The sequence below is a fragment of the Cinclus cinclus genome, chromosome 1, assembly GCF_963662255.1.
Source record: "Cinclus cinclus chromosome 1, bCinCin1.1, whole genome shotgun sequence".
NCBI classification, from domain to species: domain Eukaryota; kingdom Metazoa; phylum Chordata; class Aves; order Passeriformes; family Cinclidae; genus Cinclus; species Cinclus cinclus.
The window spans coordinates 45,927,835-45,954,310 of NC_085046.1; the positions used below are offsets into that span (position 1 = coordinate 45,927,835).

At 41.3% G+C, this 26,476-nt stretch overlaps 1 protein-coding gene across 1 annotated transcript in view; it reads left to right on the forward strand.

Moving 5' to 3' along the window:
* BMPER (BMP binding endothelial regulator) overlaps positions 1-18,930 on the forward strand; it is a 149,741-nt gene extending 130,811 nt beyond the window's left edge. The window contains exons 14-15 of the mRNA XM_062497214.1: positions 12,984-13,114; positions 18,749-18,930. Of these exons, the coding sequence (XP_062353198.1) occupies positions 12,984-13,114; positions 18,749-18,930 (313 nt within the window). The remainder of the gene's footprint in view (positions 1-12,983; positions 13,115-18,748) is intronic.
* The last annotated feature ends 7,546 nt before the right edge of the window (positions 18,931-26,476 follow it).

Consider the following 26,476-nt stretch of genomic DNA (forward strand, 5'->3'; position numbering starts at 1 on the left):
GATACTCAAGAGTTAAATTAGGACCCTTGAATGCGTGTGTAACATGACTGCTATGCCCCAAAAACTTTAGATCACATGCAGCCTTTTCCCTTTGATGCAACTGTGTATTTTATAATTCTATCTGCTTAGCTCAGTGTGGCAATACAGTCCATGGTTGAATCAAAGTTGCACAAAAATCAGGAATCACGATGAAATTTGAATGCGTGATTCAAATGCCTACTACTGCAAACTCCTCCTCTGCATTCTACCAAAAAAACAACAGTCATATTCTCAAGCATTATGGCCAGTGATTTCTTTATAGGAATGAGATTTCCCCGTGGAAAGGATGTGCCTGCAGTATATTTGCTATTCACAGCTCACTGAAGATGAGCTGTGGGTTCCCTTTCTGCTCCCACACTTGTAGGGATGTTTTGGAGCCTGTTGAACAGTGTGGGAGTTCTTCAGCATGGGGCATTCTCCAGTAAAAAGTGCACATAAGCTGTTTGCCAGTTTTTGTGGGCCCTTATTTTCACACTTATCAGAAAAAAAAAAGTTGGGGTACTGATGATTTAACTTTGTTATAGATGCCTTTATCAGATACCCAGTTTAAGGCAATGTTACCAGTGTTAAGGTGTGTGGGAAAAGCACAGAGGGAGTACAGTCATGGTTACCTGGTCTGGACGAAATGATCCTTGAAAATTACTGACTTTGCTGTATGAAACAGTCTGTTCCCCAGTGTCCTGGTTTGAAGGGCAGGTGTTTGCCAAGGAAAGCAGAAGCTTCCCCTTGGACTGAAAGAAAATGTGATTCTTCCGATTATTATAATTTTGGAATTAAGAGAGCTCTCAGGCAAAGATATGGGGGTAGGAATAACAGTTCTTTACTAGTATATCTAGCACAACAAACAAGAACAACAACAGCTATGAAATTAGCCACAAACAGAACAGTAACTCAGTCCCAGTGTTTTTTGGCTGCAGGCACCTTTTCCCTGAGCTGCAGTTCCCGGTGCTGGGGGCGGGCGGGTCCCGCAGAGCTGCAGGAGGGCTGGGGGTGATGGCAGCGCTGTCCCAGGGGGAGAGAGAGATGGAGAGAGAGAGCCCTCCGCTCACGGTGTCGGTCCCGATGCTCAGCTGAATGCTGGATGGTGGTGGTTCACAGCGAGAAGAAAGCCGGGCAGGGTCTGATAGTGGTTTCCCGACGCTGGGATGGGACCCAGGCGGTGATCGTCCTTCTCGTCCGAACTCCGCAGGGGAAATGGGGCGAGACCCAGCCTTCCGCTTCCTCTTCTGGCTGTTTGAATCTCGCGGGGTTTCACTCTTCCCTCCCGTCCCCTCCCCCTTGTCACCAGGGCCCAGTCAACAGGTATCTTAGCATGACAATGGGGAAAATTCCACAGAGGGAAAAAGGGAGAGAACTAACCCTCAACATTATCCACCCCAAATTTTCCCCTACCATCATGCCAAATCAAATTAAAATCTTCAAATTATAGACATCCATACAGTTACAGATACAGGCACAGTATTGTAGGTAGTTCACCCTAAAACAAGGTCTCCTTGGGGTATGCATCGGGTCTTTCCATCCCTTTGCATGATCCACTAGGTACACCCTGGCCCTTTAGCAAAAACCACCCCCCGAATTGGATTGTCTTTGCTGGAGGCAGGGTTCACCCAAACAGTTTTTCCTAGCATACCTCTCATATGCACCACTGGAACCTTGTCCCCATCTGGTGTTCTCAAGGGCTCAGACTGGGCAGGGCCTGCTCGATTAGTGGAACCTCGGGTGTTCACTAACCATGTGGCCTTTGGTAGATTAATCTCCCAGTTTTTGAAAGTTCCCCCCACCCAGTGCCTTCAAGGTGGTTTTAAGCAGCCCATTGCACCGTTCCACTTTTCCAGCTGTTGGTGCGTGATAAGGAATGTGGTACACCCACTCGATGCCATGTTCTCTGGCCCAGGTGCTTATGAGGCTGTTCTTGAAATGAGTCCCATTGTCTGACTCAATTCTCTCAGGGGTACCATGTCTCCAAAGGACTTGTTTTTCCAGGCCCAGGATGGTGTTGCGGGCAGTGGCATGAGGCACAGGGTAGGTCTCCAACCATCCAGTGGTGGCTTCCACCATGGTCAGCACGTAGCGCTTGCCTTGGCGTGTCTGAGGCAGTGTGATGTAGTCAATCTGCCAGGCCTCCCCATACTTATATTTGGACCACCGCCCCCCATACCAGAGGGGCTTCACTCGCTTGGCTTGCTTGATGGCAGCACACGTCTCACAGTCATGGATAACCTGGGAAATACTGTCCATGGTGAGATCCACCCCTCGGTCTCGTGCCCACTTATAGGTAGCATCTCTGCCTTGGGGACCTGAGGCATCGTGGGCCCATCGAGCCTGGAACAACTCTCCCTTGTGTTGCCAGTCTAAGTCTATCTGTGACACCTCTATCCTTGCAGCCTGATCTACTTGCTCATTTTGTTGGTGCTCCTCATTAGCCCGACTCTTGGGGACATGGGCATCTACATGACGGACCTTTACGGGTAGCTTCTCTACCCGACTGGCAATGTCTTTCCACTCATCAGCAGCCCAGATTGGTTTTCCCCTACGTTGCCAGTTAGCTTTTTTCCATCTTTCCAGCCAGCCCCACAGAGCATTGGCTACCATCCATGAATCAGTGTAAAGGTAAAGCTTTGGCCACTTCTCTCTTTCAGCAATGTCCAGGGCCAGCTGAACGGCTTTGAGTTCAGCAAGTTGACTTGATCCACCTTCTCCTTCAGTAGCTTGTGCAACCTGTCGTGTGGGGCTCCATACGGCTGCTTTCCACTTGCGGTTCATCCCCACGATGCGACAGGAACCGTCAGTGAAAAGAGGGCAGCGAGTTTCATCTGCTGGCAGTTGGTTGTATGGCGGGGCTTCGTCAGCCCGGGTCACTTGTTCTTGCTCCTCTTCATCGGCAAGACCAAAATTTTCACCTTCTGGCCAGTTTGTAATTTTTTTCCAAAATCCCAGGGCGATTTGGGTTTCCGATACGGGCGCGCTGTGTGATGAGGGCGATCCACTTGCTCCATGTGGCATCGGTGGCGTGGTGGGTAGAGGGGACCTTCCCTTTAAACATCCACCCCCGCACTGGTAGTCGGGGTGCCAGGAGGAGCTGTGCTTCTGTGCCAATCACCTCTGAGGCAGCTTGAACTCCTTCATAAGCAGCCAAGATCTCCTTCTCTGTTGGGGTGTAGTTGGCTTCAGACCCTCTGTAACTTCGGCTCCAGAATCCCAGAGGTCGGCCTCGGGTCTCACCAGGTACCTTCTGCCAAAGGCTCCAGGACAAGCCCTTGTTCCCGACTGCAGAGTAGAGCACATTCTTCACCTCTGGTCCCGTCCTGACTGTGCCGAGGGCTACAGCATGAGTGATCTCTTGCTTGATCTGGGCAAAGGCTTGCTGCTGCTCAGGGCCCCAGTGGAATTCATTCTTCTTCCAGGTGACCAGGTAGAGAGGGCTCACGATCTGGCTGTACTCAGGAATGTGCATTCTCCAAAAGCCTATGGCACCTAGGAAAGCTTGTGTTTCCTTCTTGTTGGTTGGTGGAGACATGGCGGTGATCTTATTGATGACCTCAGTGGGGATTTGGCGCTGCCCGTCTTGCCACTTTACTCCCAGGAACTGGATCTCTCGGGCAGGACCTTTGACTTTGCTCCTCTTGATGGCAAAACCGGCTCCCAGCAGAATCTGGATGATCTTTTCTCCTTTCTCAAAGACTTCCATTGCTGTGTTCCCCCACACAATGATGTCATCAATGTATTGCAGATGTTCTGGAGCTTCACCCTTTTCCAGTGCAGCCTGGATCAGTCCATGGCAGATGGTGGGGCTGTGTTTCCACCCCTGGGGCAGTCGGTTCAAGGTGTACTGCACGCCCCTCCAGGTGAAAGCAAACTGAGGCCTGCACTCTGCTGCCAGAGGAATGGAGAAAAATGCATTGGCAATGTCAATGGTGGTGTGCCACTTTGCTGCCTTGGACTCCAGCTCGTACTGGAGTTCCAGCATGTCCGGCACGGCAGCGCTCAGCGGTGGAGTCACTTCATTCAATGCACGATAGTCCACAGTCAATCTCCATTCTCCGTCAGACTTGCGCACAGGCCAGATGGGGCTGTTGAAGGGTGAGTGGGTTTTGCTGACCACCCCTTGGCCCTCCAGCTCACGGATCATCTTGTGGATGGGGATCACGGCATCTCGATTTGTCCTGTACTGCCTGTGGTGCACTGTGGAGGTGGCAATTGGCACTTGCTGCTCCTTCACTTTCAGGAGTCCCACTACAGATGGGTTCTCTGACAGTCCAAGCAAGGTGTTCAATTGCTTAATGTTTTCCGCCTCTACAGCAGCTATTCCAAAAGCCCACCTGAGTCCCTTTGGGTCTTTGTAATAGCCATTCCTGAGGAAGTCTATGCCTAGAATACACGGTGCCTCTGGGCCAGTCACAATTGGATGCTTCTGCCACTCTTTCCCAGTCAGGCTCACCTCAGCCTCCAGCAAAGTCAATTCCTGTGATCCCCCTGTCACCCCAGCAATAGAAACAGGCTCCTCCCCCACATGTTCTGATGGTATTAGGGTGACCTGTGAACCAGTGTCAACTAATGCCCTATGTTTTTGTGGCTCTGATGTGCCAGGCCATCAGATCCACAACACCCAAAAGTCCCGGTTTTCCCGTGCCTCTCCCTGGCTAGAGGCAGGGCCCCTCTAGCACTGGTTATTATTTCCTTCCTGGGCATACATGTTGGAGGTTCCCTCAAGAGGATCTGACAAATCATCCTCCCTTTTGTAATACCCTGCATCTTGGTTATGGGAAGTTGAGGCTACCTTCACTTTAGTGGAGCTCTTTTGGTTAGTGTTTCCCTCCTTGAGTTGACGCACCCATGCTGCCAGGGCAGAAGTGGGTTTCCCATCCCACCTCCTCATGTCTTCCCCATGGTCACGTGGAAAGAACCACAGGTCAGCTCATGGGATGTATCCTCTCTCTCTAGCTGGGGGACGCTGGGCTCTAACTCTGGGATCTGTGGCTCGCACTGGTGCTGCATTGACCTTCCTCATCTCCTCCCTCACCCCTCTTATCTCCTCTTTGAACTCCTCTCTGAGTTCCCTAATCACGGCAGAGACCTGAGCCTGCATTGGGCCATTCATTATACTCTCAAAATTTCTGAGCTTATCGGCAACAGAACCCACTGTCTCGTGGTTGGTGTCAGCATTAATGGCTGCAATGAATGTGGTGTATTGAGATGGCCCCAGGTGTGCCAGATTCCACAACATCTGCCCTGTGCACCTGACCTTGTCGGGGTCATTGTCATGTTGTCCACCCCTCCCAAAGAGTACCTCCAGTATTGCGACTTCTCTCAGCTGTTGGATCCCCTCCTCAGCGGTCTTCCAGCGCATTCTATGGTGGTGCTCCTGCATTCTCTCTCTATGGACAAACCTCTCTCTTACACTCATTAAAAGCCGCTCCCAGAGGGAAAGGGGGCCTGGTTCCCTTACGAATATGTGATCCACACCTGAGTCCTGGGTCAGGGGTCCCAAATTCCTTGCCTCAGTACCATCCAGCTGCACACCTGTACCCATAAGGTCCCAGACCCTCAGTAACCACGATGTAAAAGCCTCACAGCCCATTCGTACAACATCTTTACGCAATTACGGAGACTCTCGTATGACAGGGACTCTGTGACAATCTCAACCTCTGGCTCCCCTGCTGGTTGTGAGGGCCCTGCTTTCTGATCAGTATTATCTAGGTGCTTCGTTTTCACCTTAGACTTTCTAGTTTCCACAGGGGCAACTGCTGCTGGCTGTGAGTGCCCTTGAGTTCAGCTGGAGCCTGGAGAGATGTAACATTTGTGGGTTCCACTGCTGCACCATCAGGTTCTCCCTCTTTAAGGCAGGGGGAGAGTTTCTCAAGAGCTGGGGAAAGGTACTCCTTCAGCATTTGGCCCATCTCCTTCACTAGAAACCCCACCCACTCTGGATGGTTCCTTTCTGAGGTGAGCTCTGGGGCAGAATCAGGCTCAGGGGCAACATCCTTAACCTCTGGGGCAGAATCCTTAGTCTCTAGGGCAGAATCCTTAGTCTCTGGGGCAGGGGCAGGCTCTGGGACAGAATCCTTAGTCTCTGGGGCAGAATCCTTAGTCTCTGGGGCAGGGGCAGGGTAAGGGTCAGGCTCTGGGGCAGAATCCTTAGTCTCTGGGGCAGAGCCAGGCTCTGGGACAGGATCCCTATTCCTTGGGGGACGTATCAGGGTTGTCATCCAAGTCAATCTCCCCTCATCTCGGAATGTTAAATAGAACAGGTTTACAAGGCCTATTAGCAATGTCAGCCACTGTATGATATCATTACTGCTTAGAAGAGATTTGAACCCCTCAAAAGCTGGTGGAGCAGACCCAAAAAACTGTGTAAGGGGTTGGGACAAAATTTTTCCTGGTGTCATATCCTCACAGTATGTACCACTAATAAAGTAGCCCCAAAAACATATAGAGTGTGATAGCTCCGAATCCATGTGCCCACCTTCCAGAGGAAGTTAAAAATCCATGAATTTCTCACGTTATCAGCCCACAAAAGGAACTGGATAATAGGTACAGCAGCCTGAGTTATAGGGCCCATGTTCAAGTAAGGGATTGCAAATGGGAGAGATAAAGCTGTGGCCACATGGAGCCCAAACCACGGTAAGCTGGACAACATGATGCCACCTAACACAAAACTGAGGTAACTCAAGAACTGTTATTCCTTTTTCACCCTTTTCTCTCAATGCCCTCGTGCCTCACGTTGGGTGGCCAAAATCTGTCCTGGTTTGAAGGGCAGGTGTTTGCCAAGGAAAGCAGAAGCTTCCCCTTGGACTGAAAAAATTGTGATTCTTCCGATTATTATAATTTTGGAATTAAGAGAGCTCTCAGGCAAAGATATGGGGGTAGGAATAACAGTTCTTTACTAGTATATCTAGCACGACAAACAAGAACAACAACAGCTATGAAATTACCCACAAACAGAACAGTAACTCAGTCCCAGTGTTTTTTGGCTGCAGGCACCTTTTCCCTGAGCTGCAGTTCCTGGTGCTGGGGGCGGGCGGGTCCCGCAGAGCTGCAGGAGGGCTGGGGGTGATGGCAGCGCTGTTCCAGGGGGAGAGATGGAGAGAGAGCCCTCCGCTCGCGGTGTCGGTCCTGATACTCAGCAGAGTGCTGGATGGTGGTAGTTCACAGCGAGAAGACAGCCGGGCAGGGTCTGATAGTGGTTTCCCGACGCTGGGATGGGACACAGACGGCGATCGTCCTTCTCGTCCGAACTCCGCAGGGGAAAATGGGCCGAGGCCCAGCCTTCCGCTTCCTCTTCTGGCTGTTTGAATCTCGCGGGGTTTCACTCTTCCCTCCCGTCCCCTCCCCCTTGTCACCAGGGCCCAGTCAACAGGTATCTTAGCATGACAATGGGGAAAATTCCACAGAGGGAAAAAGGGAGAGAACTAACCCTCAACACCCAATCAAGTGCTTTGAATGAATACTCAATAGATGTAAAAATTTCTGTGTTTTCAGCAGCCTCCAAAATTACTTTCTTTGAGATACTTGCTGGTTTTGCATTAATATTAGTAAACTCTGAGAAAGAAAGAAAGAATGATCTCAGGCCTTTGATCTCAAGCCTCAAAGCCATTAAAAGTCTCCAGCTCTACATACTATATTTCAGTGCTTCAGAAAGTTTAAACATGCACATGCAGACAAGTTTGCCATAGCAACAGCATGAGACTTCCCATTATGTATTGGAAAATGGCTCATCTTCTCATCTTCTTACCTTGTGAAATGTCTTTTCTCTCTGAGGCCAGAAATAAGTGCAAGCCATTGAACTTTGTTGAAAAAACAACCCAAACAAACTTTCTCATAGCACTTAACTACTGACAGAGGCTTTAATTTTTCCTAAAATTAGGCCAAGCTTGTACCAAAATTTGGCTTACCCAATAAAAAGTTATTCCAAGAAATCATGTCTCACAGGATGGTGGGGCTGGAAATTAATCTTCCTCTCTAGGCAGATGACTCTTCAGGCTTTGAAGTTTGCAAATGTACAGCTTATTCCAAGTTTAGAGGACAAATCCCGTCACGACCTGTTGCTTCTTCATATACATAAAATTTATGTAGAGATGTACAACCTCTAATTGCTTTTGTAAAAATCTCTTGAGACCTACTGATGGAAATAGGAAGATGTTATTGTTTTCCATCTGTGTGGAACAACTCAAAGGTACCAAAATTTTTGAAAAATGCACTGTATCCTATTGTGAAATGTGGGGGGGAAATTAAGCCCCTCCTAAAATGGTTGATTCTGGGTTTGGATTCATGTGTACTGCAGAGGAAAATGAACTGCTGATGTGCAGCAAGTGAACATCTGAAATTTCAATCCCATACGGCACAGACTAAGGCTGTAGGCTTCATTGCTGTGATTTTTTTTTTTTTTTAAATACTGCATGTAGCACAGGAGTGTGTTCTTCACCCTTTGTAGGGCTTGGAGACTTTCCACGGTTTAGTATGAAAAGGGCTGTTGCTGAAGGAGTGTAGTCATCCAGTTTACTTTGAAGAGGTGACAGCAGAGTGTGTGTATGTCTCCTTCAAGGGTGTGTCCCACTGTTGCCGGATGCCTTCACTTTCCTGGATTTCCCCTTGCAACAGTTTGTGATTATACACATCCAATTAACGCCATCTCTGACACATACCCTGCAGGCAGCCGCAGACAGCGTCAAAAGGGATCACACTGAAGCACTTGGTGCCAGTCGAGGGCTTAGAGGTTGGCTGTGTTCCAGTGCTTATTTGGAGCTGGGATGACATATAAAGTGCATGGTCACATCCAAATGTTTTTCTTTTTCTAAATGTAAATACGTTCTTAAAATAAATGTAATTTTCTTTTGGACCACAATATCATTGCATCTCTAGGAGCAGAACTAAGGTTGCCTGAAGTATCTTGTTTGCATTTCCATAGCTTCATTTATAAGTAACTTGTGCTGTATTCTTCTTCTGGGATTATTTCTGTCTCACTGTAATATTTTGATGTTTAAGTTTCTAATATGTTTTTACTTCATTTTTGCAAATGCTTTGTTCCTGGTAAAGTCACCCCACAAGATACAAAGTCTCCATTACTGTGCAGTACAGTAAATTGTCAGTAGACCTTCATTATTGACATAATTCCAAAATTTTACTGAAATGTATTTTTTTGTTGTTTGAGCAGACCAGTCAGATTAGAGTACAGATAAGATGTGCGTACATGCAGTTAGTGTCACCAAATCTCTTTATCAAAGATTCAAAGGAAGAATGATAAGAAGGCAGACTCTGGGGAAGCAGAGAATAATTTCTGAAATGTATCACTGGAGAGGATAAAAAAAAATAAATGCTATGGGCATACTGAACGTTTTTGCAAGGGGAAACGATTAGCACAGAACAATCAGTTTTTCAATTTGCTTGGTTAATCATCCCATAATAGCTCTTTAACAACTGTAGCAATAATAAATGTGAGAAATGTAATTAAGTGCAAAAAGTAAACAACTTTTGACAAAAATACAGATACAGACCGAAAGTCAAAGCTTGGCCATGGGCCATTGGCAGGTCATCCTCAGAGCCAGCCTCCAGAGAATGGACATCTTTTACTTCTATGCCCTTGCTCAAAACTGCCCTTACATTAGGAAATTAAAGGAGGTTTTATTTTTATTCACTAGGCTTGGCAGTTGTGGATATAAGTTTCTTTACTCTCATTTTTTATTTAACATTAATTAATTTAATTAAATCTACAAATAGTTAGAAATTGTAATTCATTAATAAAACTGTTGCAATTTGACTATGGCTCCTCAGCTAAACCTAGGGCTTGACCCCAGTAGCTGTCATCAGGATTAAATACTTTATGAAAATAAAAATTACATAAGCAATTCAGTATGTAATGAATCAGCAGTTTCTTGTGTTTCACAAGGCATGCTACCTTCCCAGCCAAAGCTCACATGTTTCACTCTGGAGCATGTCAATGCCAAGGGTTAATGGCTGGCATTGTTCACACGAATATAGGAGCTAAGCTCTGTGCTCTCAAAGAGCATGGCTGCCCTCCTGTAGACTGGGAACTGTGCCCTCCCTTCCCTAATCCCTCAGACTATGCCTAGGCTTTGCCAGGGTCTGGGCTAGCCTTGCCATGTACCTGTTAGCTATTAAAAAACTTGGGTGACTGAAGGTGAGCCAGGACTTTTCCTAGTCTTGTGTCTTTCTGATGCAAGCACCTGAGGTAGCTGTAGGTTCATTGTCTCAGTGCAAGAGGTGACATCTCTCTCCAAGTAATGGTAAAAAAAAAAAAGTATGCTCTAAAATGCAGAGGAAGTACCTCAGATTTAAGGTTTTATTAGTTCTTAGTCAAGGAAGTTGGTGAGCATATAGCCAAGCTAAAACTGGTAAGCATCCCTAACACCATGGACATCAATAATGACTAAATCCTAGTGGAGAGCAGTGAAATGTGTTTTGTGAAGGGAGCTGGTACAGAAAAAAACATGATAAAATGGTACCTTGATAATCAACTATATACAGAGATTATATACAGACTTTCTTTGTGATAATTATTTGTTTCAGTAGCAAGCAAGCATCTACTTCACTGTACAAATGAGACATGCATCTCTTAAATTCCATGGGTTATATAGAGCAGGGCCTCCTGCAGAGATACTAAGAAGAGATCACAAAGAGATGTTGTGGCCAAAGGAAACACTGTGAAGTTATCTACTGTGTCAGTAAAAAGGTGACCCTTTGTGTTTATACAAGGTCTTTTATCAGCTAGTACATCAAATCACCCCAAAGATCTTGTGCTAATCTATTATCATATTTTGTGCTAATCTATTCCTTGCCTATCAGCTGTGATATACATACAGCAACATCTGTTACTGGAAAAGATGTAAAGGGACCTACCGCAAGACTAAAGTTAAATAAAATTGCATTGTCCCTAGAAAGATATTGCCAGTGAAAGGAACTGGTCTGTAAATACAAACATCTTATATATTTGATCCAAAGCAATTCTGTTTTTTCACAGCTCATAATTATCAGTGAATCAAGGACAGGTAACCAACCTTTTTACATTAGCACTTGTGTTACTTATTTGTCACAGTGATTTTTTAGGTAATTTCATACTGAGGGTCCACTGAGAGTAAATTTTTTAAAACTCATGAAAATGTCAAGGAGAACACTCAGAAAACTGAAACAGCTGGTGACTTTGGCATGGGGAAATGCTCCTCTTTAAGGGGCACTGCTGGACTTACAGAAACCGCCTTGTCTGTGTTCAAGGGATTACTAGTCCTTTCTCCTAGTTTTGAATAAAGGGTTATAACCACCCTTTGGTGTCTATAACAGGATTGGGCCAGCTGGGAAATCTGTGGCATAAATATAGAGAGACAGGAACAATGGATTGGCCTCAAAACATAAAGGCTTTTAATTTAACAAAAATAACAAATATCTGCACTACTTGCAGGCACACAACCACAACCTGTGGGAGTGGCCAACTTAACAATATATAGGCATACCTGAAGGCAAAGGTCCAATCACAAATGAGAACTAGGAACATTTCTGGACATGCCCTTACTTGTCCCTATATGATCCATGGTTTTAGGTTAAAATCTCCTGTATCTGCATGTAAAGTCACACCCTTGCTCCCACCCACCAGATCCAATTCCACCAAGGGTTCTCAATTACTCTAGAGCAACATATGGGCATTAGGGCTCCTGATTACTCTGGCTGAGGTTTTTGCACTGTTTCTAAGCTATTACTTCTTCTTCTGTGGAAAAAGTTTCTGGGAAACTAAGCCTATATCTATCCTTTTCCTGGAGACAATTCATATTGTGGTCCACAGGAAGAGCAACTAACACGAAGAGAACATGTTTCATTTCAGCCCTTCATCATTACAAGTGGATTTGTGCCTTTGTCCTCTCAGAAATGGGAAAGCCCCTGAACATGCATGGAGCAGGGGGGCCTTGATCATTGACACCCAAGGTCCATGCACAGAGCACCTTCAGTGGAAAGCAGAGGAATTGAGGGCGGGATTTTCAGAATATGCCTTCCCTATACCTTGTCCCTGCCTTTTAATGTTTCTGTTGAGAGCAGTAGATACTCAGCATTTCTGACTTCACATTGCTACACGTTCAGAAATGTCTAAGTATTTTGCATATGGAGAAGCCACCAACTGCAAATCTCTTGGCTCTTGCCAGTTATATTTTAGGTCTCTGTCAAACAGGCACATGTTCTGAATGAGCTAACTTGAAATATAATGGTGATATCCACAGTAGCAGTTTCTCACAGGGCCATGTTGGCAGCTTTGCTCTCTGTCATTGTTGTACTTCCACATAAGAATCCAATGGAAGAAGAGACTGGGCAGTATGAACTGTACCCAAAAGATTTCTCAGCATGAAACTGTTCAGTTATGCTGCACCAACCCCGTTCCTTTGGAGTACCTTAAAGTCTGGCACTTAGTAGTGATGCTGCTGAGAAAACAGGCATATAGCTGTTTTTGCACCTTGGAAGCAGGAAGAGTCTGGAGGTAACCTGGAGAGAAGGCATCATCTCTTGCATGGAGGGACATGTGTTCATTGCCTACAGAATTTATACTCTTAGCACTACTGTTACAATTGTTGGTAAAATTATTAAATTATTACTTTCTAGGAATAAAAAGTTTTTATCTTATGTTGACACAAAATCATTGCAAAAATGAAGTTTGCCTTCCTCCATTGTGGTCTCAGTCTTCTCTACCTGACATTTCTTGGGTCTTCTCAGCTCCCTGTTTCTGTGTGGTTCCCTGGTGTTCTGGAGGCTTCTTTGCATTAAAGCAGCACAGCAAAAAGGAGATGAGTCCTTTGGATGTAACCACAGGGATGCCTTTCATTTTCTTTCCAATTAGCACAAGTTGCTGTGGCATTGAATGCCATGTGACTGGAGAGGGAACAACTCAGAATCTCAGACAGATGTCTGCCAAAGCATTTGTTTCTTATTTGTTTTGGGGCTTTGTTCTGCAGGTCCTGTGTGACAGACATGTGTGAGTGTCCAATCCATAAAAACTGCTACTGTGAGTCATTCCTGGCGTATGCCCGAGCCTGTCAGAGGGAAGGGCTGAAAGTCCAGTGGGTGCCGGAGCAGAACTGCGCAGGTAAGCATTTTGGGACTGCTTCTTTGTAAGCTGTTGCACAGACTAATAGGCTACGATCATACTATCCTTTTACTGGTGGAGTAGGATAAAAAATGATACAGGAATTGTACCAGCTTGGAAGTTCTTGGAAGTTTTTCTTTCAGGATATGTAAACTGTTGATTACAGAAAAAGTTTAAACTCCTTTGACCACCTGTCAAAACATAGTTATATTTCTGGGGACAACATGCACATATAATTGCAGTAGGTTCAAAAAGGAAAGAGGAGCAAATGTATTTAGTATTTTATTTGATGTATTTGTATTTAATGTATTTTATTTAGTGGAAATACTGAAATGCAAACCCACATTAATTATTGCACCTGGTCCATACCTGTCATATGATTGATTCGGACTGCATTAATTGCAACTAATTGTGAGTAATTGCTTCCATGAGAAGCAGTGGCCTGTGGCTATGGGCACTTGAACTAAAATGCAGTATTGCAAGTTAGTATTTTCCCTGATGATGGTCTCAATAATTTAGGACACTCTATAATTGCATTGGTTTGCCTGGAAACATATTCATATTTATGTAAAGCAATTAACAGTATCTGAAAAAAAACCAACTAGCTATGAGAGGAGGAGAGGTCCATTTTGGTCATTGTGTGTGGTTCAGGATCTACTCTCACAACTTCAGTTTCCTTTTCTGTTGAAGGCATTTTAGCAGGGATGGGTGAGTGACAGAGCAAATTATGTCTGATTGACTGTTGACTGTTCCCAAAAGGTTCACTTTTTTTCTTACAAAGCAGCAGGACAATCCAAACAGGGTGTCACTAAGTGAAAACCCTATTCAAGTGTGTGGTCTTAGACAGCACTAGTAATGTATATAATTTTAATCTATTGATCTGGTAGCAGATCCATGCAGCGCCTGAAGCAATCATTGTGATATTTTTTTCCAAAGCACTTCAGACTGAGTCCTCAGTATTGCAGATGCTGTAAAAAGAATAAAAACTCCTTGCTCGCAGCCCCTGCCTTAAGGAGTTTATACAAGTGTTGACATATCACGACTTAGCTAATTGAGGCTTCATTTCACAATATTTTTTCTGGCATCTTGCCAAAGAGAAGAAAATTTCCTGAGGCAAAAACAGTCATTGAGAGAACATTATGAAAGGATTTAAACACATAGTCTCCATTTAAGCTAATGAAAGAAGTTTTTAAATTATAATTATTTTTTTAACTCTTCTAGAGGGAAAGGGGAAATCTTTTTAAGCAGAAAATACAGGTAAGCCATATAAGGCTAAGTACCCTCAAAACACTTATTTAAGTATCCAATATCAGATAAGTAGCACCATCTTCTAAGTAAATAATACAGTAAGCATTAAATTTAAGTGCATTCACTGCTTTCCATATGGTAACAGTGGCCAGCATCAAGATTTTAATCTTTAACTGACTTTCTTTCTCTCCAAAACAAGCAGTTGCAATTACTGTGTCCCAATTAGAGATAAAAGTTCATAGCTGGGAAACAACATTTCTGTGATGAAACTTTAGCATTCTATGGCTCATTTCCTGCTTGACATTTCACAGCTGGCAGGATACTTGAGAGAGTTGTATTCTAATGAAAATGCAGTATACTTATTAGTAAAATCAGGTTTTAATTATACTTCTGTGTGTTTTAAAACCAGATCTTGTGTGGTTGCCAGTTGATGTACCCTAACTGCTGTGGACTTAGCTCATCTTTATGATCTTCAGGAAACTTGTGGTGTCTGGAGGACCAATGAAATAGGATGCTCAGGAGACTGAATTGCCTATCCTGTTCCTTGCTCTTCTCTCTCCCCCAGTGCAATAGCTTATTCTCCTCTACATTATTCTGCAGAACATTGCTGCTCAAGGTTTGCTGTCCTATGACATTAAAAGAGAATGTCAGCTGTCATTTAACTGGAGGAGTGAAAAGTGGAAGATAACGAGTAAGGAAAATGGTTAGTGGTAGGAAAAGGTTGGCAAGATCCACATGGGAACTGAAAGGGTTAGAAAAAGGATATGGGTTGCCATGGAAAGTAGTGTGGAGTTGGACTTGTTAGGTCCAAGGGCATAGGAAAAATATGTTTTTTGAAGGAGAAATTAAAAACCAGGAAAGCCAGCATGAGGGAAAGAAGAAATAAGAAAAAGTGATACCTGGAGGGAGATAAGTGTATATCTCATTTTGACTCCTCCTTTGGATCTCTTTTCTGATGAAGAATTTTCTGGCATGTGTCACTCTTTTTCCCTGCCATATGTTGCTTTCCTTTAACTGCTTCATTCCCTGTGTAAATTTATCAGGAGGGCTATTCTGGCTTTGTAGTGGATAGTTGTTGAAAACATTAACAGGAGTGTATCGTGGGAAGGTCAGTGTCCAGATCTACCACCTTTAGCTCTGTTAGAAGGACATTTTGTAAACTGCAAGCACTGTGAGTGAAATGCCGTTTGGAAGTCTTATAGAAGACCTCCAAACTGTGTAACACTGACAGAAGAAGTCATAAAATTCATTGGTGCTCAAATATCAGTTCAGAACTTATTAGTGAAATCAGATTTACCAGATATCATCAACCAAGGGAATCCTTCAGCAGTTATGCTATATATTTTGGCTTTTGTGTTGGGGAATAAGAGTTCCTCCTAAATAATTATGGCCATGTCTACAAAGACAGGTGCAGAAGTCTCCTCTGTGAAAAGTGGCTGGACTAAACCAGGTCTAGTCTGCAAACTGTAGCCTTATTAGGCTGGGTTTATTAGCTCAGTCACAGTGCTGCATTTATGTGACTATATGGCTTCTGGACTGGAGCTGGCTTTATCCTTCTATCTCAGAAAGTGGTCTGAGGAAGCTCACATCTGTCATGCCAAACACATGCTCTAGAAGAAGAGTGGAAAAATCCTGTTGGGACTGGTAATGTTTCAAAATACAGTATTATTAGTAACTTTCGTACATTGGGATTGGGTTTTTTGATTTTTTTTTTTTGCTACTGTACTAAGGAAGTTATTAGTAACAGAGCTCAATTCTTTAAAAGAGGAATTTGTCTTAAAAGATGGGTGAAAAGACACCACTTCTGTTTTCCATGTTTATATGGTACTGAGTAGCTTCAGCAATTCCTGGGAAGCCTTCTGAAAAATATCTTTACTTTTGTATTTTAAACTGTTGATGAAGTGGAATGCTCTGGATCAATCACACCACATCTTAATAACTGAATCACTCAACAATAAAAGCCAATTTAAGGGAACTTAAACAGCAGCCACTGTACTTTTCTGATTTTTCCCTCAACATCATGTTAATAATTTCATTATGGGCTGCCTACAGCAGAAAATAGTAATTTTATCTTCTGCATGACATTGGCTGAACGATAAGGAGGTGTTTTGACATCCCACATCCATGTGTGGTAAAGCAGAATGGGGCGTACTTACAGATGTCATGGCTGTCGAGGGCAGGCTGTAATAAGTTCTCATTTGCTCTGGGGCAGAGATGAGAAAGTGGAAAGGAGCCCATAGCCAATTTTTCTTAAACCTACTACCTGAGGAATGAAACAGAGCTCAGGTGGAAGGAACGGGTCAGCTATTACTGCACTAAAGCTTTGTGGGTTGAAACCTATGTAGCCTTAGAACTGAAGCTCATATTCCTTTCTATATGGAAACCACATGTGCTGAAGTCTAATGTTTGTTTTTGGTTGGTCAATTAGAGATCTTACACAGGGAAGCTCATTTTCAGAGAGAAAGGATAAAAGCTTCTAATAAACAGCTCCTGTAAGATAATTCACATTGTGTATCGACAATCACCAACTGTCCTTGAACATCATGATCTACTTTTCTAGTCAGTTAATACATTGTTTGCAAAGCTCTGTGGAGATCTGTACACTTTTGTTTCCCCTCTCACAAAGATTCAATCTCTATTCTTTACACACTATGTAAGTTATGAAACTTAGATACTTTCCTGGGAATCTAACATTTTATTCTATGCTTAATATTTCTTGCATGTTTTTCTCCATCTTCTAAATTTCCTATTTCATTAATTTTTTTTTAGTTTTTCCTTTTGTTTGTTCCTTCTTAAGTATACATGGAAGTTATCATGCAGAGCAAGACAGAAATGTAAAGTTGGTAAAATATTCTCAAAAGATCTATGCTCACAAACAGAATGAGCCTATCTTGAACATAGCTGACAGATATTGGTTTCCAGTCTATTCTGAAACAATGTTCAATTAATGATGTCTCACAGAGTTTTAGGTAGATTGCTCTTGGTGCTTTCTTATGCATAAAGATATAAAGTTGTTTTTTTTTCTCCCTGATATCTAATACCCATTTAGTTCTCTGTAACACCGGGGTAATTTTTCCTCTATAATTTATTTTTACAGTCTTCTGTTTGTTTATTAATATCTGTGTCCTGAGAATTGTGTGCGCATAAATTCCATAAAATATACAAGAAATAAAACTTGAAAGAAGCTGATGCTGTTTTGAAGATCCTTTAGTGGTGAAAAGGAACCCCTTAAATTTATGATGTCTTAGCAATAAGGCATCATAAATTCTCTTTGATACACTCATATATATTTAATCCATTTATTTCTGTGTTCTCTTTATGGATGATAACAGTACTGTAATGACACTCTAGGCCTATTCTCATAACAAAACTGGTTTTTGTCCATAACAAAATTATCACGCAAAAAATCTTGACATTCAGTCTCTTTCAAAGTTGAAAAAATCTTCCTAATACAATCACCTCTCTGAAAATAGCATGAAATGATTCTGCATGCTTGAGAGTCCGTTACTATCTATGAAGTATTTTATCAGTCCTTGTTTTTGCCATCAGCACAACTGTTAAAAAGAATAAGAGGCTTTTATTTGCTATCGAACTGTGTATTATTCTCCATACTAAGAAGGCAGGATATAAAATGCTGAGAGTTTTAATATTGATCTGGAGCAGTTATAATGCTTTTAGCTGAGCCTTCATTTTATGTTGAAAATGCATTGAACTGTCAGCTACATAAAGTAATGAATAGATACTGGAATCATTAAATACAAAAATCCTCACTGTCAGTGATCCCTTGGTAGAACAGGACAAAGCATGGATACAATTGATTTTTAATTTTGTTTTGTTTTGGTTTTTGTTTTTTTTTTGTTTTAGAAATGGTTCTTCTGGATTAAGAACATTAATTCAGTTTGCTGCAATGTGAAATACAGAATGTATAATCATAGGATCAGAAATTCTAGTGGGGTGAATGACTCTCTTTTCTCTTCTTCTTTCTGTAGGAGTGGAACTGATAACTGTCTGTCCTTGTATATGGTTCAGAAATCTTTGATAAAAGTCATTGTAGTAAATAAACAGTGTTAATCCTTTAATATGAAGTGTATGTCTGCCTATAGATAGAAACCTTTGCAAAGCTTTATATACCATTACCTTTGTTAAAATTATAAAAGAATTCAATACTGCTGTGGACTTGATAGCATTTGATAAGGAATTTTGCTACTTTTATATTTATTGTGTAATACAGTGGAATAGTTTTACAAGTAATTTTTTCCTCTAGATAATCATCATGCCAAAATGTGCTTTTTTATATTTGCAGTAGAAACTAAGCAAACAGATAAGCAAATTTCCTTGTGGAGCTCTGTGTAATATTCATATTTTGTTCCTTTTAATTCCTTTTAGCAACCCAATGTAAACACGGTGCAGTTTATGATACCTGTGGTCCAGGATGTGTCAAAACATGTGACAACTGGAATGAAATTGGACCATGCAACAAGCCCTGTGTTGCAGGGTGTCACTGCCCGGCAAATTTAGTTCTTCACAGAGGAAGATGCATCAAACCAGTCCTGTGCCCTCAGCGGTGACATTCATTCTCTTTCCCTGGACACTAATGCAGGTGGTCACTGACCCCTTTCATGCTCAAAGTGAAGGACTCCAGCTGTTTGTGTGCAGTTTCTGCAAAGTACACGTCTACCCACAGAGTGTAAATATGCTCCTGTGTGTGTATTTGTGTGTCTCTAAGAACACACACGTGGCACCTAGAAAATTATATAAATGTGTACTGTGTGTATTTGGACACACATGTCCATACACAAGTGCCCTAAACATAAGTATGGCCCATATGTATGTCCACACAATTATACATAATTTCTATATACCATAGAAGGATGAATCATAATATGTATATTTTTTGCTATAAATTTTATGTATTATTATTTCTGGGACCCTGATCTGTAAGTCATTGTATAAATAAACCAGGTGTTTTTAATATAATACTGTGGCATGAGAAGATTGGATGACTTTGCCATTGCATAAGTTTGTCATTACCAAGGAAACTTTTCTAGGGCTATAGCACTGCCAGGCTGGATTACTTTCAACACAGAGCCTGGATTTACAGTTGTAAGGAAACACATTTATCTGGAGATGAAGGATTTATGTAGGAATTTTTCATGCGTACCTTAGAGCTGCATAGTGATTGGTGACAGTGTTTAATCAGGCAGAGAAAGCTGGGGATTGGCTTTTATGCTTTACTGAAATAACTGCAGAATTATTTCCAAAGCTTGTTGGAAAATGGCCAGGATAGAGATATTTCTTTCTGGAATGGCACCAAAGAGTCGGGCCCAGATTTTCATAAGTGCTAGGCACCCAACAGCTCACTTTGAAAATCTGACCACTTCCTGTTTCATATCCTAATGCCCCATATCTGGTGTTGTGTTTGGCAGTAGCCATGAATGCACAATGAGGAGCTTAAAGAAAATATTCATGTGCATATTACCCCCTTAAACATGTTTGGAATGCCTAGGTTTGTTTCATGTCTCCCCCAAATATTATGCAGAAAGCAAATTCCACACTGAAATGTTTGATTTCAGTGTGCCTTAAAACATAAAATAATGCCAGGCTTAGTAACTAATTAAATTTATCAGCATGGTTTAGAAGAAAGACAAATTCACCCCACCAAAAACCAGTAGAGAATGTCAAATGCTAATTGGATAACAACAAATTATTTCCTTAGTGGTCTTCTGGTTGAGGCTCATGAACATGTGCGCTCTGTGAAGTTTGCACGACTTTTAAAGTCTCCCAGGGAGAAACAGAAATATATGATTTCATTAGAAACAATTTAAAAAGTTATACAACTTTCTCAAGCCTGAATGGACAGGGGGCTAGTCTTCTTCACTGGAAAGCCTCTTGTAGAGACTGATGGAATGGTCTCTGGAGATGATAGAAATCTTTGTGCATCTGATTTAGGTTAATAATGAAGGAATATCCTCCCATGCAGCTACTTCTATTATGCCTTGCATTGAAATTGCATGTTGTAATGCTTTGAACAACTTTCTCTTTTAATTCTTTTCTATCGAGGAAGTTACATAGGGCCTGAGTTTTCAGTAAGTGAGTGGGTAAACATACTTGGGTTATACAACCTGTCTGTGATCCCACCCTGGAGGAAGATGCTGAGTGAACTTGGTTAACTTAGGCACCACACTACCCAAAATGCTGTACCACCACAGTATTAAAAAGAGTTTGGCATATAATGCCAAGAGTGTTCCATGGATGTTCATCCAATTCTTAAATAAACTCAGCTTGATCTTTTTATGTCCCTTTTGTGTTTGTTTTCTTGGAACAGTTTTACTGGCAGAAAGGGTTTTGAAGACTCATACACAAGTGTACTGGGAAGCAGAATTGAAAATGTCCAGATCCCATCACAGCAGGAAACTAGAAGAGTTTTATGTGGCTTATGTGCTAATTGAATGGTAAAGTTGAAATTTAGAACAATTGCTGTGGGCTGAAGGAATAAAAATATAAAACAGCAGTCATTAAAATAATTTACAGTGTCAGTTAGACCAAAGAGCTTTTCAGCTTGAGAGCTTTCAATGCTGAGATATGGGGTCTAAACCATTGGAAAGAATATTTGCCTACCTTTAGTTTAGGGCAGATTTTAATTCCTTACTGCTCAATGTTTCCAAAATGGAAATACAGGCAACGTGAATACATGAACATGAACAGTGTAGACACCTGTCTTTCTCTTTTCTCCTGACTTATAAAGGTGAGTGAAAGGTGAAGGGAGAGCCCTCCAGCTTTCTCAGTCCATTGATCACATTCAAGCTATGCTTAACTGATTCTAGGTGAAGAAGTGACTCAGTCCTTCTGTAGGATGAACTTTATTTTTAGATCTTAAAATGATTCAATTTGCAACCTGATCTAGGTCATCTCAAAATGAGGACTCATTTCTTGGTTTAAGTTTTTCATATCTGCCTGATTAAGGCTATATCCAAACTTTTCAGTTTAGTGATGGAGACCAAGGAAGAGAGGAAAACGGTTTAACCTCTAAGCCAAGTGGTTGTGCCCTTATGATGCTGTAGAGCATTTTCCTCCAAAATCCACAGTTTTCAAGGGAAAGAGTAAGCTATAATCTGTCAGCTCAGTTCACATGTACCATCTTAAGAAAAGTTTGTTCTCCTTTTCTAGAAATTTCCTCCAAACTTCCACCTGGGAGAAATTTTACATCAGTATCTGTGGTTATCCTGTGCCTAACTGAACTATTGAGATCACATCAGGCCTGGGTGGGCCTGTTGTTCTCCACTCTTCTCTTTGTCTCTCTCCTTCAAGGCCATTCAAAAGATGATGGTCTAGTCCTATACCATCAATACCGTTATTTCCACTGGGCTCACAGATTTTGGGTTGAAGCCCATCTTCCTCCTGCTGTCTTTCCTTATGGAATATTGCCCCTAGGATGCTAGAGCTGGAAGTTTCCTGTATATTACTGGGGATTTATCTTTTATGAAATTCACTGGTAATCCAATTTTAGTATTCTAAATGTGTTTAATGTGGAATAATTTTTAAAATAATAACATAACATTGATAATGCATATGGCATATGATGTATTCACCTTACAGAACTCATGACTGTGTAAATTTTGATCTTGATAAAAGTTATGTCAGTCTGGGTATATAACTTTATGCCAGTTTGTAAGGTGAAATATATTTGAAGGAGCAGAGGTTCCAATCAAAGAATAATCCAAAAGGGAAATCCAAGAAACACCTCTGTAGTCCAACTGAGTGAGTCAAGTATAGACCTGGATCAATAGTTTCACATTTAATCTGCTGTGTGTTCTCTGGCAAGTCGTTTAATATTCTAACTTCATTTGGGAGAAAAGGCTCTTGATTTATGCATCTTTTTAAAATTTATGGATGGAAAATGTTCTAAAATGCCATACCAGGGTAATGTCAGCTGATATTTTACCAATCTACTCAGGTCTGCTTTGCATCAAGTTGTCCTATCTCTCCCAAATCATCATCACTTGGAAATCAGCTTTTAGTTGGCATATGTGGAGGTCAAATGTATTTACTTCCTCCTCATGTATTTGTGTTTTCAAGTTGTGTCTAGTTTTGTATATTGAGTTTTATAAACCATGGAGGCAAGCCATACCCAAACAGAGCAATTTGAGTTGTAGCCCAAGAGTCCCAGAACTTCCAAGAAGACTTTTCTTCTATAGAGTAAGATTGGTTGCACTTGGACAAAAAACCACAAAAACCCACAACCTCCCCAAAAAAACCCCACAAACAAACAAACAGCAAAAAAGAAAATATTCTTAATGTTTGACCCAAATGCAAACCCATTGCTGTATCACATAAGTAGTTTTCAGCAGATAACCTAAAGGAAGTAAGTTCTCATATTTTCTCCTTTTTTTGAACACAGGATTCAAATACCTTTTGACACTGCTTGGCTTCTTACTGACAGAACCTGACAGCTGCAATGTCTGGACTGATCTTGAACAACTGTGCAGGGGTATGGTGGTTTGCTTTTTTTTGGCCTACATCAAAAGTGGACAAGGTGATATCAGAGCCAACAGATGCAATAATTACAACCCATGCATTTTCAGCTGGACAGACTGGAAAGAGAGTTAGTCAACAGCATTTAGCACTGAAGTGGTAAGGTGTTCTACTATCTCAGGAACAGTCCCAGCTGAAGGTTATTATTATGCCAAGGTCTCAGTATCTGACAAACAGGAACTTTATGTTACATAACACTGATCAAATGTTTGTTTTTCTGTCCTGGATTTTGCCATTTTTAGAAAGCCCAGTGGCAAGAGAGATGTTTCTGGTTTCTTACAGAACCTTTTCTAGTCCACAACTGCAAATGTTTCAGGACACAGGCCTTACCATGCTGCCATAGCAGTATATTCCTTTTCTCTGTGTTAAAAAGTTGTTGCACAGATGAATATTTCTAGGCAAAATAACTGTGATGCCTCAGCAGCAGAACTCCTAACAATAAAATAAGGTTCTTCTCCTGTGAAGATAAGGTAGCTCTTGATCCTTCATGTGCCCATGGTGAAAAAACACCCCACCAACCACTCAAAACCCCAATCCAATGGCAATGTAGTCATGTGTTGAGATCTGATTGGAATAGATACATTGTTAGATGTAGAATTCCATAATTAAAATAAGATTATGAAGTCTACTACTGCTTTTCTCACAATTGTCACCTTTGAAGAAGCCACCAAAGTTAAGGAAAGGCATTTTATTTCTATGGTTGGAAATTTCCTGGCACATATTTCCTAGCACAGCAAATCTGCCTTGGTTTCCTCCAGGATATATATCTAAGTGAACACACATAGCCATAACTGTCAAAACAAAAGCTAAAAATGCACTTTTGTAACCAGTATTGTTCCTGGCCTTGAGATAAAATTGCAAGTTCTCCTTACTGCTGAGAAAGCATAATTTTTTTACTGTAGCACCAGTTTTATCAGGCAACAACATTACTCGCTACCATGCATCATTTTAGAAACTTCAAGTGATGTTAAATATGACAGGTAGCATTTGCTATTTGCATGACTTCACCCTTTTCATGATAAGTTGAGTTAATGCCAGCCATACACACAGGAGGAAGTTGGCTCTAATAGGATTGCATATGTATGGTGGGAGTGTGATGGCATACATTTAAAATTATCATTCATAGCACTTTCTATTTGCCTAAGAGATGCTTATACCTGGGCATCAATATAGTTAGGTTTTGCACATGAAAGTGAATTGATGGAAATGTAGGAAATTCTTGCCCAGACAGATCCACCTTTTTTTTCCTTATCCAGTGGTGAAGGTATGCTTCAAAGCACGCTTCAAAGGGTGTCTGTAAGCCTCATAATGGGACAGCTCTGCAACAACATGCTTGTAGCAGCAATTTAGCCTTTTACTCTGGCAGTAAGTGGTTGGTACTTTAATGACCCAATCATTCAAAGCACTTACCTGTACTCAAACTTTCAATAACCTCCTTTGCTTCAATGGGACAATATGCATACTGACTTTTAACCACTTGCTTAAATATTTTGCTGGGCCAGGGCCAGAGAGTTCGGCATCTGGCAGGATCAAATATTACACCTTGTGATATTTTGTATTTATTCATGATTTCCATGCTTAGATCTATTTTAAGATCATGCTGCTATCTACTGCTAGAAAATCATACCAGTTAAGGCTTTTTGAAGCCATTTTAGAAGATTGGAGAATTTCCTTCTATTGATTTCCTATGTAAATGTAATAATTTCTTCCATCACTTTGCAATTTCCTACTCTATTTTATTTGTTGTTATTGTTAAAACAAAGGGACATAGTGGTCTTGTTTTTTTTTCGTTTTCATTGATAAAAGCAGGGAACAATTTCAGTGAATTAACTGTTTCTAGCTGTACTAGTTTTAAACTGGGTTGAGTTCACCTTCCTGACTTTATAGCTGTGGAGGTAATCCACAATCCTGCTGTGGCTGCCCTCAATTGTTGGACTCCCAATTGCTTCTAGCTATAGTTCATTATAAAACTCTGATGACACTGTATTAGAATAAAAGCATCTGTAGCCCAAATCAATATAAATAATTTTCTACAAGAGATCACAGTTTGTAAATGTCGGGGGAAAATGAATATGTTTTTGTATTTTCACAATAGTTTTTCTAAGTTGTATTAATAAGGAAAAGGAAATTATGATTGTATAAAGTGATGAAGAAAAGATAATTAAGAAAATTATTATTTTTAATATTCAGTGCAAGTGTTCAGCTTCTTTAACAAGTATCCCTGAATGACTTTCAAAACCCACAGAAAAAACTTGATTGTGCCCTACAGAATATTTATCAAAACTCAGAAGTGGATATTTGCTGATGCAGTTCTGAAGTTAAAATTTCAATGTGTCTTGAAAGGACTGAAATAAATGATGAAAGTTTGGAGGAATTGATCCCATCTTAGGCATCTGAATGTTTGTTTTCTAGTTTGGGGTGCAAATATGCAGGTGTTTGAACTCCATCATGTTGAATATACAGCCCTGACTTTTTGCATATTGGTATGCATCAAGAATAACTTTAGTAGAACTCATAGGATAATATCGATGTCAAAAAACATGTTTGGGTTTTTGTATTTGTTCAACTCAATTAACTGCTACCCTGCAAGTTATGAAGGGGAAGAGAAGCTGCAGGGACAATTGCAAAGTGTATCACATTTATTAGAAACTATTAATGTATGGGTGGGTTACATGAAATATTTTATATTTATGGAGACTGTTCTGTAGTGTCAAGAGCATTACTGTGGAATGTTTACATTTTAGTGTTTAGAATTGCTTTGCTTACTCCTGCAATTTCATCATAAATTTTTAGTTGATTTCACCTGCATTAATGTAAAATGATACCTCTTAAAAATGTTACTAAATTTTTGTCGTCATCAGTATGTCTCAGTTTATATCTTTGTTGAATTTAAATTTGTTATGTAGTATAATGTCTCACAAAATTGGAAACTGTGCAGTAACTTTGCCATAGCTTGTCTTTGAGTTGCCATACATTTTTTGTAAGAATATTATACTAATACAATTTTGTAAAAGTATGATTGTGATGAGTATGTTTGTAGACATTATTTATTCCCCTATAAACTGAATATTTATTATATTTATGCAGATACATATCGATGTTTTATTATTTCACAGTTGTCAGCAAAACTGTTGGGGTTTGCAGGGTCTGACTCAGAAAAACAACACTTCCCACACAATGGTTGTTACTGTGTTCTCCTAAGAATTTAAATACTGTTATTTCTTGGGGTGAGAGGAAAGGAGCCAGGCAAACTCGGTTCAGCTGCTAAGCCATTTATGAGGTACTGCTTGGTCAAGTTACTTCACTGCAATTTGCCTTGGTTTTCTCACAGGTGAAACAGAAATGGTGATGCTTTACCAAAATCACAGAAACTTTAGGAACAATGAATTTGTTAGAAATCCACTGGTCTGTGTTTGAGCAAGGCTCCTGTTAATGCCCATTGAGTTCCAGATCAGTCCTTACAATTGTCAAATATTTTTATGTTTTTTTTCTTTGCCAAGAGCAGCCTGATCTACTTCTGAAAGTGTAAATAGGTCATGACCCCAAACAGCCAGGACTGAGAGCAAGCCTTGCTCTACCCTG